This window comes from Teleopsis dalmanni, chromosome 1 (assembly GCF_002237135.1).
Source record: "Teleopsis dalmanni isolate 2A chromosome 1, ASM223713v2, whole genome shotgun sequence".
NCBI classification, from domain to species: Eukaryota; Metazoa; Arthropoda; class Insecta; order Diptera; family Diopsidae; genus Teleopsis; species Teleopsis dalmanni.
Window position 1 is genome coordinate 44,936,557 of NC_051846.1, and position 16,966 is coordinate 44,953,522.

The 16,966-nt window shown below is 29.7% G+C and overlaps 1 protein-coding gene across 6 annotated transcripts; it reads right to left on the minus strand.

Moving 5' to 3' along the window:
• Positions 1 to 3,612: 3,612 nt before the first annotated feature.
• Positions 3,613 to 16,167, minus strand: LOC119665929 (large proline-rich protein bag6-B). Of its 6 annotated transcripts, none has more exons than XM_038075289.1 (14): positions 15,954 to 16,167; positions 15,339 to 15,424; positions 15,074 to 15,191; positions 11,329 to 11,510; positions 11,064 to 11,192; positions 10,827 to 10,989; positions 10,418 to 10,773; positions 9,883 to 10,357; positions 9,769 to 9,816; positions 6,977 to 7,465; positions 6,113 to 6,637; positions 5,912 to 6,045; positions 4,110 to 4,313; positions 3,613 to 4,041 (listed from the first exon to the last, which is right to left on the minus strand). In XM_038075289.1, the coding sequence occupies exons 2-14, from the start codon at positions 15,402 to 15,404 to the stop codon at positions 3,706 to 3,708; spliced, it is 3,225 nt and encodes a 1,074-aa protein (XP_037931217.1). In that variant the 5' UTR covers positions 15,405 to 15,424; positions 15,954 to 16,167; the 3' UTR covers positions 3,613 to 3,705. The 6 variants fall into 6 exon arrangements, with proteins under 6 accessions (XP_037931217.1, XP_037931311.1, XP_037931349.1 ...); XM_038075383.1 differs by having other exon boundaries at positions 10,418 to 10,689; positions 11,314 to 11,510; XM_038075421.1 differs by having other exon boundaries at positions 6,113 to 6,538; positions 11,314 to 11,510.
• Positions 16,168 to 16,966: the final 799 nt, after the last annotated feature.

Here is a 16,966-nt window from a genome sequence, read left to right on the forward strand (position 1 = left end):
TTAGGTTAAAATTGGTTGGAATTGACCTACAAATAATTGTATATATAAATATATATAAATATGTTTTGAGGTATATTAGCACCAAGCTATTTAGGACAGCACAGAGTAAAACAAAAGAGTTCCAGAACATTTTTTATATATTAATTTAAATTATTAGAACTATACGCCAAGCATATGTGCTGAGGATCATTTGGAGTCGTAGAATTATGTATTGAAGATCACTTGATTAGAATTACTGACCAAATGTGATATCACGGAGAACATATGCGATGCTGGACAAAGATTTTATATTGGCATTAATTCTTTAATCTCATTATTAGTGAAGCAGTTGAGAATGAAGAAAATAGGAACAATCGATACAAGCGTATAAGTACTATTACAAGATGGCGCTACTATATGTATTATTATGGAATATGTTCTGTAACTTTTTTAAAAATATTAGAAATTACACTATCCGTGCATAAAAATATTGCTTTTACTGGTATTAACAATTAATTGCCTAAACAATTTTACAACATTTAATAAATTAATTGAACTTGTCAAAAAAATAGAAATAATTAAACAAAATAAAAATTACCCAAATGAATATAGGTTTATTTTAATGCAAAACATTTAGTTGAGAAGAGTGTGTAATAATAATTAAAAAATATTTATTTGAATTATTAAATTATATATTTCAAATGTGCGTTTTAAGTAGAGTAGAGATTATATCGATATATCGGAATAATTCAAATATATATAATTCTATACATATACATATATATATATGTATATATATATATAGATATGAGAAAATTATTCATATTTCGATTCAACACAAATTTAATTTATTTTTAGTGTCTAAAACATATTAATTAAAATTAAGCATAACATTTTAATAGCTTGTAAGGATATTGAAAATCATATTATGTATTAATGAATAAGTAACGAAAATTCCCTAAAGGGGTACTTGATGACATAGATGAAGAATATATAAGTATTTAATTCATAAATCTATATAAATTTATTTTTATAAAAAAATTTATATATTTTCATTAAAGATGACTAAAATATGTTATGTTATTATAAAAAATCAATATATAACATCAATTAAAATACATTTACATTATCCTTGAAGATGAAATTGTTAAAAAGTTAACTGAAATTGTATTTACCATAAAAATAAAATAAATAAAAAATAAATTTGTGTATTTGTGTATCTTGAACAGAAAATTCTCTTTAGGGGATTCTTAAAATAGGTAAAAAAAAAACTAAAGTATATTTAAATATTAAAGTAGTGTATCAAATATATATACAAGTTCCTTTTTTTTTGCAGTAGGTGGAAAGCATCGAAAGCCACAGTGTAAGACTTCAACCCACTAAAACCACCTCTTAGGAATGTAAGATTTCCACAGCAATGTGAAAACTTCATTCCAGTAATCATGGGAGAGAAAAATGAGAAAATGGACTTAATACCTAGTGAACTAGGTTTATCTAAATCACAAAGCAAGGGCATGAACTAGATAGGATGGGTGATATAGAAGGGAGAGGGGTTACGGCTAACTAGCGGGAGTGGGATCAACCATATACTTTGTGACTGGAGCCACGAAAGCCCCGGTTATATAAGGGGATAGTGGAGAGGTTATGGTCCACTTCATCGAAGTAGTGGGTCAGGTATTGAGGGTTTATAGCGCAATGCTAGAACAAGGTCTTCTGGGAGGATGAAAGTAGTAGAGACAAGAGAGTAGAGATACAAGTTCCTTCATATATATAGAGGTATATATATATTTATGCTTCCGACAGTAAATGTAAATAACTCACACTTCTGATTAAAATTTTAATAAAATTTTTATTTAAATATATAGTGGATCCTACCAAGAGGTGTGAAATACAGCATTATTCATTCGGAAAGTAGCATCCCCACTTTGGTTCTTAAACACACTCGTGTGGCTAAAAATCTTTGAAGTCAAATTTACTTTTCAACTATATTGTTTTGGATCCTGCCAAGAGGTGTAAATCACAGCATTGATTTTATATTTTGTACGAAAGTTATACAGTATCATGATAATATAGATAATGTCGATGTCCCTATATTTTCTAGAAAAAATCGCTTCATCACCTGTGAAGAAAATCAATTCAGTGGCATTGTCTTATCTCTACTCAAATTGGGAAGACTTAGTAGATAGTTTCGCGGCTGAATAGAATGCAGATCATATCAGAGTATTAAAAACTACGTACGAATAACGCAAATAATAGTCTCCCTAATTCACTTTTAACAATATCTCTTAGACAAAGAAACATGAATGAATAACAGAAAAGTTAACAAATAGAACAATGCATATGTCATGGTAACTTTTGACATATGGTTATTAAAGGACTGATAAGTCTTTTGGAGCATAAGCAACGACATGCTTTTGTACGGTAACCACCCTAATAAAGAATGTTATAGCCTATATTCGGCTTCTTTAGATGAAAGAATCAAAATTATTAATGGATGATATTAGAGTAACGCTGCAAAGATTTCAAATATTATGATGGTCGAATAGTTCGAGAATTGAAGCATTTGGATTGAACACTCCAAATATTGAGGGCCGAGCACTTATTAAAAAAAACTAATGTGCTCAACGTTTCATTTTTTTTTTCGTATTTATATATGCAAATACGAATAACAGCAAATGTACGAGCAAATATATGGTTTTTGATTTTAATGGCAGCAGAACTTCCTCTCTATCCAAGTGAAATATAGTCACAACACACCCGGTCATAAAAATTTAAGTTTTTAAACCAACCTGACAGGAGTTTATTTTTGATGATCTTTGTTTTAGATGTCCGTCAGAATCATTAGTTCATATACTTCCATAATGAAATATCTCAAAAAGTTATTTTGTATTTTTTTTCGTTTTGTTGTAGGCTGCGGAAATCTGCTTGTAAAAACCCTTTGAGAGGTAGTGAACGACAGTTGGTCGACGAGTTTGATGAGTGACTGCGGGACGTAGACCCGACCACTGTTGGAACCTCTTATTTCTTTTCTCTTTTATAGCTGATGTATTTCTGATTAAAAAATATAGCCTCGCAGTACTGCCACGAATTTTGCGATTTCGAACTTGGTCATGTCCAAAATTGCTTTTGAGCTCCGAACAACTCGAGTAAAATTTAAAACACTACATAAAATTTTATTCGAGGCAATGAATTTGGCACTGAAATAAACAATGAAATATATGCTGTTTAATAATATGACAAATAAAAATTTTATTAAAGCATTAAAACAATTTTGCATCAAAGAACATACGAGTATAAATAAATTATTTAACAATATCTAAATTCCAAGCATAACCACATTTTTTAAATAAATCAATCTTTTTTCCTATTTCTAACTCACATAGATACAAAATACAAGTTGTATTGATTATGTTTACTTTATTCTATTTATTTAGAAATTACATTGTTTTAATTACAAATAAATTTTTTTTTGTTTTGATTATATTTGAGGCTTTGCAATTATTTTAGAATTTTGTTTTTTTCAACAACAAAAATCTTTGCAATAATTTATAAAAACTAAAATAAATTTATGTGCCAATTTTCAAAAATAAAATTATTTATATTTTAATGCAATAGCCCAAGTTCGAGTGTTTAAATAGAATTTATGTTTGTTTTGTTTTAATTGTTTAATTTTAACTTTAATATATATGTATATAAAATTTAATGTACTTATCAGTACATCAGCTCCTACTTATTGATAAATTTTGCGGTTTGTGGATATTTTTCTGGCTTGTAGTCAGGATCCTTCTTAAGACGATCACGTACATTTGTACGCACTGCCTCAACAAACGAAGCTTGCACAGTAGCATCACTTGCGATAGAACTTGTAATTTCATCGACTGATTGTGGTAAATTAGATGCGGTTGAACTTGTTACGCCCACCGCTGTTATTGCATTACGAACGTTATCGGCAAGAAGAGCATTTGTTTCCGATGATGGTTTTGTGGTTTGTATAAGTTTACGACGCTTTGCAGACATACCTGATATATAGGCATCAGAAAATGGAGGCTGAGTGTTGTCAGTCTGTAAATAAACAAAATTTTATAACATTATTATAGGAATGAAAATTAAAATCAATTTTGCTGTTGTACTTCAGATTGGGTTTGTACATCACGGGTCAAAACTGGTAACCACTCATTTGGAAAAGTATTATGCCAGGGTTCTGTGCCAACTATAACATTAGGTAATGGATCCGCTGGTGTTTCATTCTCAGTGCATGCTTGATCATCAACAATGTTAGCTAACTCAGATGAAGTGCCATTTATCTCGATTATATCAACATCAGTTTCCATAGGCTGCAGATATATAATAAATTAATTACAGATAATAAAATTTGTTAAATGTAATGTAATATTACATATCTAATATTGTATAATATAATATTGTAAATATTGGTATTGAACTTACAACTTTGTGTATTTATTTTATTTTATTTTAAATTAAATAAAAAATATATTATATTATTATAAAATATACATTAGTATATTTATATATATATATATGATAATCTATATTTATTTAGAAATTTCAAACTTAAATTGTAATTTAACGTCAGTTATGACGGTAGTGACTATTTTACTTAATAGAAACTATTGTATTTTGATAGAGAGGTTTCGAAAAATAGTGAACTACAACAACACAAATTCTTTTTATATTATTTTAATTAACTGAATTTTTGGTTCACCATATAGCTGTATTGTAAGTATTGCTTAATGTCCATTATCAGTGCTCTTGAAATTATTTCTTGTATTTAATTATTCGTAAATAATTTTTATGAGACTGCAATTACCAAGGGTTAAAGTCGTGCCCTGCCAAATTTGAAACTAAGAGTCAGCATTCATTAGCCAATTGACACAAAGCCGTACTTGATTTGTATGTTCAAACTTTAAGTTTTATTAATTTGCTATAAAAGTCCATTAACAAATAAGAATAAAATATAAATCAGCTGTAGAATAATTTAATTAATTAAATAAAAGTCCATTAACAAATAAGAATAAAATATCATAAATCAGCTGTAGAATAATTTAATTATTCAATTATATATTTAATGGTATTTCAATACTATTTTTTTGTGGAGGCATTATTTATTGTATCTTTTTATATTATTCTTTCTTGAATACCTAAGCAATTAATTAAAATATTATAAAAATAATTTTTGTTATTGTAGTTCACTACTTTTCGGAACCTCTCTAAATATCAAACTAAACTTATAAGTAAAAAGTTGGTGTTTTTGATTTTTAATGAACGAGAGGGTTTATGTAACGAAATCACTCAATAACATCGATGAACATGTGTCAATAAAGGTTCATCAAACGTGTATTTAAAGGACTGATATAGCGCCATCACAGACTACAATAATAACAACTAAGGAATGATGGAAGTTCCCATAGTATAAATCATATTTGGTAAAAGCTTTTTAGAGCTCTGACGGAATCTATTTTTTTCAAATATGAATAAAATTATTTATTTTCTTTTTATTAGGATTTTTTGAAAAGGAAGTAAAGCAAGTAGCCTCTCTCAGAAGTGGTGAAACTCTCAAATAAATTAAAAGTCACGATAATGTATTCTACGACGAAGCACAGTTCCGCTAAAATTTTTAGTGGATTATTTGGCAAAAAAATCATTTTTCAAAGTTGGAAACGATTGATTAAACCCAGCGATGATGATTAATATCTCAATAGATGAGATATTTTTATTGTTTTTGGGAGTATAGGTATTTCTCTATAGTACTACAATAGTACTACAATTTATGGTTTTATGGTCGTTGGGCATACACAATTAAGTTATGACAAGTTTTTATCAAATGAATGATTTTACATAAATTCATTTCATCGGCTATAATAACTTCTTCGGCTATAATAGCTGACTTTTTTGTTTCTGTGTTTATACTTACGATAGGTACATCTACGTCATTTGAAGGGGCATTACGTAAAACAAGAAATTGTTCAGCATCCACAGTGTCTGTAGTAGTTGGTACAGCAGTATTAATATAGACACACAAAAATTGTAGGGCTTCGTCACGGAATTCTTTTTAAAAGAAAATAAAAAATATTTGAATTCAAAATTTTAAATAAATAAATAGAGAAAAACTTACTGGAACGCAAGGGAACTAATAGAAGTCTCATCAACTGTGCCCATAATTGCTCTGCATTAGATTCACCAACGCAAACAGTCAAAACGCTATACAAACGTTTAATGATGTCCTCACACAAACGTTTGAGGCGTTGCTCAAATTCCAATAGGTTCAATTGGTTATCATTCATTAAATTAAAGAACACTGGTAGCGTACGACGTAAAATGTTAGATAAAGAGTCTCGTGAATCATATTCTGGTTTCTCATACTGCGGGAGATACATAAGTGAGCCTAGGAACCAAGTTACAGCACGATTAACAGCATTCGGTATAGTGTCAGCATTAATCGACTCTCCACTAAATACGAACTCGTTCAGGAAATTTAGCAATTGAGTGCGTAAATTACGTTGGGAAGCATTGTCAGCAGCATTTGTAGTTGTTGGTGTAGCTGCATTCCGATGGAATATCGATGTTAAAGTTTGCGGAAACATATTACGTATAGAAACTATATTAGAACCATTGCCTGAACGTCGTGCTATGATATGACCTGATGTTGTCAGGCGCCGAATAGCCATTAAATTATGCAAGGAACGTCGATATGAATTAACTTATGAATTGACGGGTGGTATATGAGATAAAGGAATGGCAAATGTGGAATATTGGATGTGGGAATAAGAGTATCGTGTATACATTTTTACATATTATTTCTTTAAAAACCCAATCACACCATAATTGACATATATTAAATAATAATCAATAATGTAACCAACGCCAATAAAAATATATTATTAATTTTTAATTGGTGCTTTTGTTAATAAAAAAATGATATAGGAAGGATAAAGAAGCGGAAGTGTATAATGCATATAAAATACATAATCATACTTACGTCTAGGACGACGAGATGTTACGGCCACGCCACGAGATCTGCTACTGCCACCATTTGCGTTATTATCGGTATTTTCACGTATGTGATGACTGTTACAAGGCAAAAAGCGATCAAAGGATGAGAGCATACCATACGGCATAAGGCGACCTTGTGGTAAATTGCCAATTTGCAATTGAGGACGTGATGTAGAACGAGTTTGTGTTGATGTAGTTGGTAGTGTAGCTGTTGTAACGCGTGCTTGATCTCCGGTTGTTGTGGTTGCATTAGAGTCATTAGCACCAGTGGGTGAAGAAGCATCATTTTGATCAGTATCTGATACATTATTTGTCAATAATTCCTCTTGTTGATCTAATGGACGTGTACTTATCGCTAGAATATTTGGAGCGTTAATTTGTACATGAACTGCGTTCTCACCGGGTACATTAGCGTTAAAATATTCTTGCATCAACTGGGATAATGCATTAGCGCTTGTAAGGGTGCGATTATTAGCTGTAATAAATATTTTAATTATTTACATTATTATTTATAAACAATATTTAATGTTAATAAACTAGCTATATTTAAAAGAAATCACATAATTGAAAACGAATTTAAAAAAAACTATTAAATGAATTATGATAATGTGATATCAAAAATTTAGCTAAAGTGAACAAATTACTTTAGTTTTAAAAGAAATTAAATTACTATAATTTTCATGGTCTATGTATATATAACAAAAGACGAAAAACAAAAATATTAAAACAAAAAAGGATTTAAAATAAAGATTTAAGACAAATAAATATTTTTCTGTATGTTAAAATAATATATATAACAAAAAAATATATATAACTAAATATATATATAACTAAATATACATATAACAAAATATATATATAACTAAATATATATATAACAAAATATGTACAAAAAATATACATATAATAAAGTTATACATAAAGTTAAATTATACATAAAACAAATTTTACATATAAAAAAACTATACATAAAATAAATTGTACATATAATAAAAATTATATATAACACAAATCTTATGCATTATAAAATTTTATATATATATTTATATGTGGATAATAATTATCAATTTTATTTTTTTTGAAAATGCAATGAAAAAAATATCTAAGAAAATTTTTAAAGAATAGAGTTAATATTAATAAAACCCTATTTCCAGTTTATATTTGTTTGAAATAATGATCATCTAGTTTTAGTATCAAGACTTGATATCAATTATGATGACGAACCTTGTGATAACATATATATGTATATAATAAAACCGTAATACTTCACTTTATGAGTTGCAAACAAAAAAAAAAGCATTCAATCAGAATGGAAACAACAACAATGCTCAATTTGTCTCCCTCTCCCTCCTTTTTTAGATACCTCAATGGCTTACATACTTGCTACTTTTAAGCCGATCGTACTTTTCGTAATGCCTTAGAGTATACCCAGAGTTGGTCAGGTTTTATCGTACTTTTCACCGTTTTCTCTAATATGTCGTTTTTATTTTAGTGTAATAGCAGTATTGGATTTGTGATATATGCTGATGTATATGTTGAGCGTACATCAACGACACAACATACACTGTCCACGTAAAATTATGTAGATATAGTGTAACACTTTAGAATCTATATCTGAAGCGACAACAATAACTATAACGAAATGAATTCCTTGACGGCACATTTGTTTAAAATGAGCTCATTGTTCATTCAGTTGACATTCTACATAAGTATATTTGCTGACCCTTTTTAGATCTGAACGATTTACCACAAAATGTATTCTACTTACAACCAAGAAGCGTATCTTTTTTCGCTAAAAATTAATCTATAGTTTAGAGCAGCAAAATTGAAAAATCATTTGTTTTATTTATTATTAACATTTATGCGGATATTGATTGGTTTCAAAATTCCTAATCTATTGTTAAATGCTTTTTAAACATAAATTACTTCAATAAAAGAAAGGTGGAAAATTCAGACGATTGAAGTGATATTAACTATACGCAGTTATATCTGTGAAATTGATTATGCCAACTATGTGGAATTTATACAAATGACAGTTGTTGATATTGTTTACAATCTATCACAAGTATCCTAAATGAAATTCTATTATTCAATTTTTTTTTTTTTTTGCAACTCATAACCCAAAGATTTACGGCCTTTGGAAGAAGAAGTGGAGAATATGTTAATAAAAATAATAAAGGAACAATTTTACTTAACAATATTATGATGGATATTTGGCAATACTCGAAACAGATGTATGGTCAACCAAAAATTAATTAATCAATTAATTAAAAAAAATCAATTAATTAAAATAATATAAAAAAATTTTTTGTTGTTGTAGTTCACTACTTTTCGAAACCTCTCTTAAAAATATTATATGAATGTAACAAGTAGTAGAAATAAGCTTAGATGAATATAATTGAATTACAATTCTCTTTGCAATAAAATACTCTAATGTTAATAGAAAAATTGAGTATAAAAATTAATAAAAGAATTGAATAATAAAAATGATTTATATTATTAATCAAGGCTTTAGAAATTTTGTAAAGGTATAAAGAGTTGTTGTTTTTAATCAGTAATATTAGAAATAAGTGTCATGATACAATTAACGAATATTATTTGTTATAGAGTTGATTAGATATAAATAACAAATAAATATATTAATGATTACAAATCGAAACCCATGACTAACTGAAGATTGTTAAAATAGGCCAAAGATAGTTTGCAATTATTAAAAGAATATCAACAGAAAAATTAATTAATAAATTAACCGAAGAAAAATTATATATCATAAAGTACCAATTGAAGGACGTCCGTTTAACTGTAAAGTAATTTCCGCTATACCTCCTACAATTAGCATCAATCATAAATGAAATAAAAAATCAAAACCAAAAACAAAATAAAATATTTTACCATTTCCTTGCCCTTCAATATTGACACTGGATGCTTGTGTAGGTGGCATTACTTCAATAATTGGTTCATCAACTGGATCCTCTACAACGTTGTCTGCGTTAGTAGGTATTGGTACGATAGCTACATGAGCTGTGCCCATTCCTGTATTCTCAGTGTTATTAGCACTAGAAGAATCATTATTAGTAGTTAAAGTACTTGTGCTTGCTGGTCTATATCTATTATTTCTAGTATTGTTGGCATTCTGTTGACGAGCCGTAGCTGCGGCTTGGGCGGCAGCTGAAGCCATAATATAATTATTTGAAGTAACATAGCCACTTTGTTCGACTAATATTGGACGACAAGTTAAATGGCGTGGAGTAGCTTGCGAAACGTCAAGCATTAAATCAGAAATGGCATGTTGAGCATGAGACATGTAATGTAAAGCTTCGGAGACACGATCATATAAGCGTTGCGCTTCTTCACGTCCAGTTGTGTCCTATTATTAAAAACAATACTTTTATTAAAATTCAATTAGCATATTTTAGAAATTTCTTACATTTTCTTCAAAAGTTGGATCCTCATGTAAGAGTGTGTAAAAACGTGCAATAAATGGATTAAGACGTTCTTGCACCCGACGCATTTGTTCAACAACCTCTGCAAGTACTTGTGTACGTGTACGTCGGGGTGTGTCAGTTGAACCACCATTGGAAGTAGCAGTATTTGCATTGTCTGTATTTTCTGTTGGCGTTGTAGGGGAAGCGCCTTCAGCAGCATTACCATTTGCGTTAGGTTCTGCGTCAACTGGGCTATCATCTTCACTATGTGCATCTTCAATAATAAGACGAGTAGTAGGTAAAGTATTAATTGTAAGGTTGTTTTCAGCTGGATTTTCAACATTGTTAGGGTTGCGTTCTACATATTTATTACAATTGTATTATTACTCTACTTGTATATATTTGTCTTACCTTGACGTTGCATGGCAGCCGAAACAGCACCATGGACCATTTCCATAATATTTTGCGTTGGATCTGTTGGTAAATCAGCTGCAGATATACCAACTTCAACAACAGTAGATTCCATTGTCCAACGCCCACGTGTCAATATATCCAAAGGAGTGTTATTTAGACCCTAAAAATATATATGTCATTTTTACTGTTGTTGCAGAATATTTTATAAATAAGTAGATAAAAAAATTTATTTACACGTTGTGGATCTTCAAGATAATTTGCGATATTATTAGCACAATCCAACATATGACGAGCAACAGTAATACGATTCATACAAAAAGATGATGAAGATGTAAATGGATTGACACGCATTTGGCCATTACTCTGTTTATGAAGAAAAAGAAAAAAAAATAAATTAATTTAAAATGTTTAAGGTCATATATGTATACATTCATTAGTATATATATACATATATATAAATTAAATAAAATATATTTAGAGTTACAATATTTGAATTTACAGGGATTGCCATCGTGCCTACGACCAAACCATCCAATGCACGAAATAGTGGAGAACCACGCATTCCCCGAGTAGCTGTACGTGTCTCACGAGGTACATCATTATTTTGTGAACTGGAAGTTGATGGACCGCGTTGAGAGGGCGGAGGACGTTCAGCAACATGGACCACTTTACCTTCGACATCTAAAAGCAATAACAAATCTAAGTTATCGAAATTTTTTAAAAGAATTTAATATATTATAAGAAAAATTGAATATGAACCAATGAAGTAGCAATTAAATCAAGTGTAGCATAAACAATACTATATTGTCAAAAATAATATGAAAATTGAAGGTTGCGACGAGGATTTTTATTATTCTCATTTCCCCTCTCAATAACACTTAACCACTACCCATCCATTTCCCCAATCCCCATCCATGTAATGATTGGGTATATCCTTTTTATCTTATCTGTTTACTGGTTCCAGCGGATTACACCAACAATAACAAAGATTTTTACATATATTTGAGACAAATATATAGTAATGCCACTAACAACAGTTAGCAATATGAAGTAATCACAACAAAAACCAATGATCTACAAAGAAAACTCGGAAAAGCGTTGAAATGACTTTGAAAAGAAGTCCACTGTTCACGTCAGAGTGAAATTGTATCTTTAAAAAGAAAAAGTATTTGCTTTTTGTACATTTTAAATAAGTAAATTAAGAAAAATAATGTATGTATATGAAGAAAATAAAATTTTTCGTTATAATATAACAACGCAAAATATATTCCCCCCAATGATGAATATGACTACAATAAAGATTCCACCCCCAATCTATTTTTGTCCCTAACAATCTCACCTCTCACACTACGTTTACCTAATCACATCCTAACCCATGTAATGTATACGAGTTTGTAGTTCCTTTCATGTCATCTGCTTGACATGAATATTCTATTCTATATTCTTTTACGTGGTATATATGGTATATACATTAATAACAAGGTCTTATGCTCCATTTAGAACAGAAAACTGTAACCATCTGATCGTTCTGTAGAAAAATTGAAGAATTATTTTTGGTTCTCAAACTTAAAAATATAGTTAAGTGATAAGATATTTTTTTAAAAATAAATAATTGTTATCTGCAGTAGGTAGTTAGGTTAAATTGACAATCTCTAATCACCATATGGAAGTTATTGAAATAATTGATCGCTGAGTAAGATAAAACGAACCAAAAGGAGTTTATATAACTAAATATAGATATATAGAACTAAATTTTTTTTAAAGTTTGGGTTCAAAAGGTATAATAGGTTAATTTGTATAGTGTACTTAACGTCTTACTGAATATAATTATTTATTTTACCACTTTTCATTTCTTGATAAGTTAGACTAATATTAAAAGTTATAGTATTATATATATATGATGTTATAGGTGTTCTGATAGCTATTGACAAATTGTAAATAAATTTCATAAACAAAAGGTGATGTGAAATAAAGTCATTCTTGCTGCTGTAACCCGCAGGGATCTGTAAAGTAGATAACATATGAAGTCATTAGTGTTATATGCAACTACGAAGATTAAATTATTTGTATATCATTCTTGTTATCTGCTTGATAGATCTCCGCGGGTTACAACAACAACAGCGAAGATTATTCTTCAATGCATCTGCAGTGTTTACTGTTGTGCATAAACTAATTGTTCTAATAGATTAATATATCTTTCGTTTAAAACTTTATACTTCACTTGTAAATTTACACAAAACATATCTAAATTGAATCTTTTGTTTTAATTGTTTATTTATTTAGGAGCTGGAACACTCGAAAAAAATTTGTAATAAATTGATAGCAGAATTTTATTTTGCTATTGTTGTGACCCAACAATAGTACCCTAAAATCAAAACATGTACAGATTGTAAGATGAAAATATCCCAAATTCCAGCTTGGAGAAATATAAGGCAGATAAGTATTAAAATTAACCTAAGTAGATGACAAGAAACTTTGCTATCACAGGTGGTTTCTGTTGTTGTAACCCGTCGGGATCTGAAAGCAGATATTACGTAAGGACGAATACATGGTTTGGGATGTGGATGAGTGGTGTTTGGTTCAAGAATAGGGACAAAGGGAGAATAAAGAATATGTGTTACTTAATATAACGTAAGGATTACAAGACGAATACATGATTTGGGATGTGGATGAGTGATGTTTGGTTTAAGGATGGGGACAAAGGGAGAATAAAGAATATGAGGGATTGCAATTATAATCAATCCAACTCCAGACGAAGAAACGTAGCCACATCATAAGGGTGAGACCAAAAATCAATTGAACTAAGGTTTGTATGCGTAGAGGGATAATAGATAGGTCACGTTATGGGGGTAGGTAGAGCTGCAGTTTGGGCATACATTACGACATATTTAAGCGTGACAAGTAACTGTTTAGCACATGACTGTACCCTGATCTTAATTAAGTTAGGAGAGTTCTTGCTGCAAGTGAAAGACGTCGGCTTGTTGAGAATCTTGTTGAGAGTTAACCTAGGTCTTGAAGAGGATACTGCATCTGTGTGGAGTGTCTATAAGTCACTGATGTTGGCTCCACTGCAATAGGGTTTGATATGGTTATATCAGGTAGTCGCCATAATGAGTAGTAGAGCTGTTGTTAGTATACATGTTCCGGATAGATGTGTTTATTTGTAACAAGTAACAGCACGTGAGTTCATCCAAACCTCAATTGGATTGAAAAATTTTTTGCTAACCAAGGAAGTCGTCACAGGGAGAGCCTAGTCAGTGGAGTCTCTGTATATAAGATTGATTTAATTCAGTTTTTGTTTCGAACTGCATATCATGTGTTTCTGACGAAATATATTTTTAACTCATCTTTATTTAATTAAGATGAGTTAATAGCAAAAGTAACAAAACTCCAGCAAAAATATGCGAACATAAAAAGTCAAGTACGGCTTTGGATCAGTTGGTTAAGGTGCGCTGATTCTGAGCTTCATATTTGGCAGGACCCGAGTTCGATTCCTGGTACTTGCAGTCTCAAAAATAATTATTTACGAATAATTAAATATAAGAATTATTTACAAGACCACTGATGAAGGGTATTTGGCAATACTCGAAACAGCTGTATGGTCAGCCAAAAATTCAATTAATTAAAATAATTTAAAAAATAAATTTTTGTTGTTTCACTTCTGTTCGAAAACCTCTTTATTAAAAAACAATATAATAGTTGTCCCCAAGTAAAACATATACTATGGTCATTACAGCTGTTTTGTATTAGTCAACAATTCTCTCCAGAAATTATTTTTAATGTTTGTATTAAATGGACATTGTTTATGAAATAAAACAAAAGAAAACCATATTTATAGGAACAATTGTTTTGCTTATTTATAAAGTAATTGAGACCACAAGAAAAACAAACATTTGCAGATAGACAAAACCGTATGACACGACGTATTATTGTAACCACTAAGAATTGTATAGTTTTCCAATTAAATCTTTATCTTATACTGACACTTAATTCCTGGTATTATAAACGGCAATGATTACAACAAATACACAATTAACGATAGCAATAAAATCGGAACGCATAACAGAACTTTTTGCTCTGTTTTGTATAAAACAGAACTTAGAAAAAAAGAGACTATTTTCTTTAAATTTTTATGATAATTTAATTGTAAAATAACAACAAAATTCTAAACAAATGTTTTCGAAATATTTTCAACCCTTGCCTTTCTTACTAACTAACCGATTAGACTTGGTTCGGTGACTCACCATAAGTTTTCAATTGCTTCTCATCTGCCAAGACCCGACCGCAGTAAATGATGCGTTGCTGTTCCGCGGCAATATTCGTTTTTTCAGCGATTTTATCCTTGAATTCCCGCACAGTAATCTATAAATGAAATAAACAGAAAAAAAAAAGGAAAAAGAAAGTTTCATCAGAAAATCTTTAAATCGCCGACTAACTGTATATGGGTGTGGTGGTGGTGGTGGTAGGTTTATTTTTAATATTTTATAACATAACATTTATTAAACTTACCTCATTATCAACACTAAATTCGTGAGTTTGTGCATCAAGCGTCTTTACCTTAAGATTTATTAACATTTTGCATACAAATTATATACCTGAAAATTGTTGAAACAGACTTTTAATATCACACATCACAGGTTTTGTTTGATTAATACAAAATTTTAATTACCAATGCCAAAATATATATTTTCCACTTTTCTTTTCTTTTCAATTCAATATAAAATAAAAGTTACTTATGCTTATGCTATTTTTATTTATCACACACGTTCGCACGACGAAAAAATTTATTTTCTAAAAACTAACCACTCAGACGACGAAAACGTTTATATGAAGTGATGGTATTGTCAAAGCAACTTATAACAAAAAATTGTATGACATTTTTGACAACTGAACTAAAGTTTTTTTCCCAACAAATATTTTTCGTTTCTTTTCCAACTATTACGGTGCATAGGCGACACGTTTGCTGTATATAGCGGTACTCTACTAACACATTAAACGCGTAGGCATTGCGGTTTTGCACACTTGCTTGCGAATAATTTAATACTTTCGGTAGCACATATTGGAAAATTTTAATTTAAACACTAAAAGTATTTCTTCTATATACTTTTCTTCAGCGTTACTCACCTAATTATTGTTTTTTTTTACCGATTTTATCAATTTCTATGCTAAATACTGCGCACTTCCAACTTTCAGACGTTTTTAATACAATCACAAGTGACAATGAATTTTCCACAATTTTAATTTATCTCAACAGCAGTGTTTGCAAAGACTTTTCGCAGGGTTGCTTTTCCAAAGTTCAACTGTTAATGAGAATTTTAACATATGTTTGTCATCGAAACACATAAATATGTACATATAAATATCGATATACAATATTTATTTCAAAATTATAATTTATAAATATTTATAAAAAAATTTTAAAATAATTTTTCAAATACAATGTTTACTTTAATTACTTTCATGGTCTTAAAGAAAAAATATTTCTGTAGTTACATTCGAATTCTTACCACTCAAAGTCAACTTCACCCCTAACGTTGACTATGCCATCACCAACGCTCTGTTTAGGCATACTCAACTGTAAAATGCACTTCGTAGGCACAACCAGCTTAACTGCAAAGATGTAATGTGTTCTGACAGTCAAATTTCCTTAATTTCGTTAACATGTTATTAAGTTAGTTTGAAAAGCGTTCATACTGAGTCAAAATATGGGAAATCAAATGGTTTTTGTTGTGTTACTCTATTTAAAATTAATAACAGTTATCGTTTCTTCTCCATATACAAATTTAAAAATTTGCACTATTTTCAAAATATTTTCCCGGTTTTATTAAACTTAACCGTCACTGAAATTTATTTAAAAAAAATGTAATTTTTTCGTTATCTCAACTTTGTCTTTTGCTTAAAATTTACGTATAATTACATTTGAAATGTCCTTTAATTTGAAGCTTCTTTTCAACGAAATTAAGTTTATTTTCCTTAATTTCACTCTAAGGTTGAATCTAAATTTCGTATGGAAAAAACAACTTAATTTCGTTGAAAAGAAGACGAAATCAATATTTTTGGTTTGTTATAGACAATTTATTCGCCTCCTGCTCATGTACGCTTTCGCTTCTACATGTCCATACTTTCTGGTTTAGATA

Excerpts from the sequence above, each read along its gene's own strand:
- LOC119665929 (XM_038075201.1), bottom strand. The coding sequence starts at position 15,404 with ATGTTAATAAATCTTAAGGTAAAGACGCTTGATGCACAAACTCACGAA. Across the intron at positions 15,192-15,338 it reads AATTTAGTGTTGATAATGAG|ATTACTGTGCGGGAATTCAA; the intron begins GTAAGTTTAATA and ends TTTCATTTATAG. Across the intron at positions 7,466-9,768 it reads AAACGGACGTCCTTCAATTG|CTAATAATCGCACCCTTACA; the intron begins GTACTTTATGAT and ends TATTTATTACAG.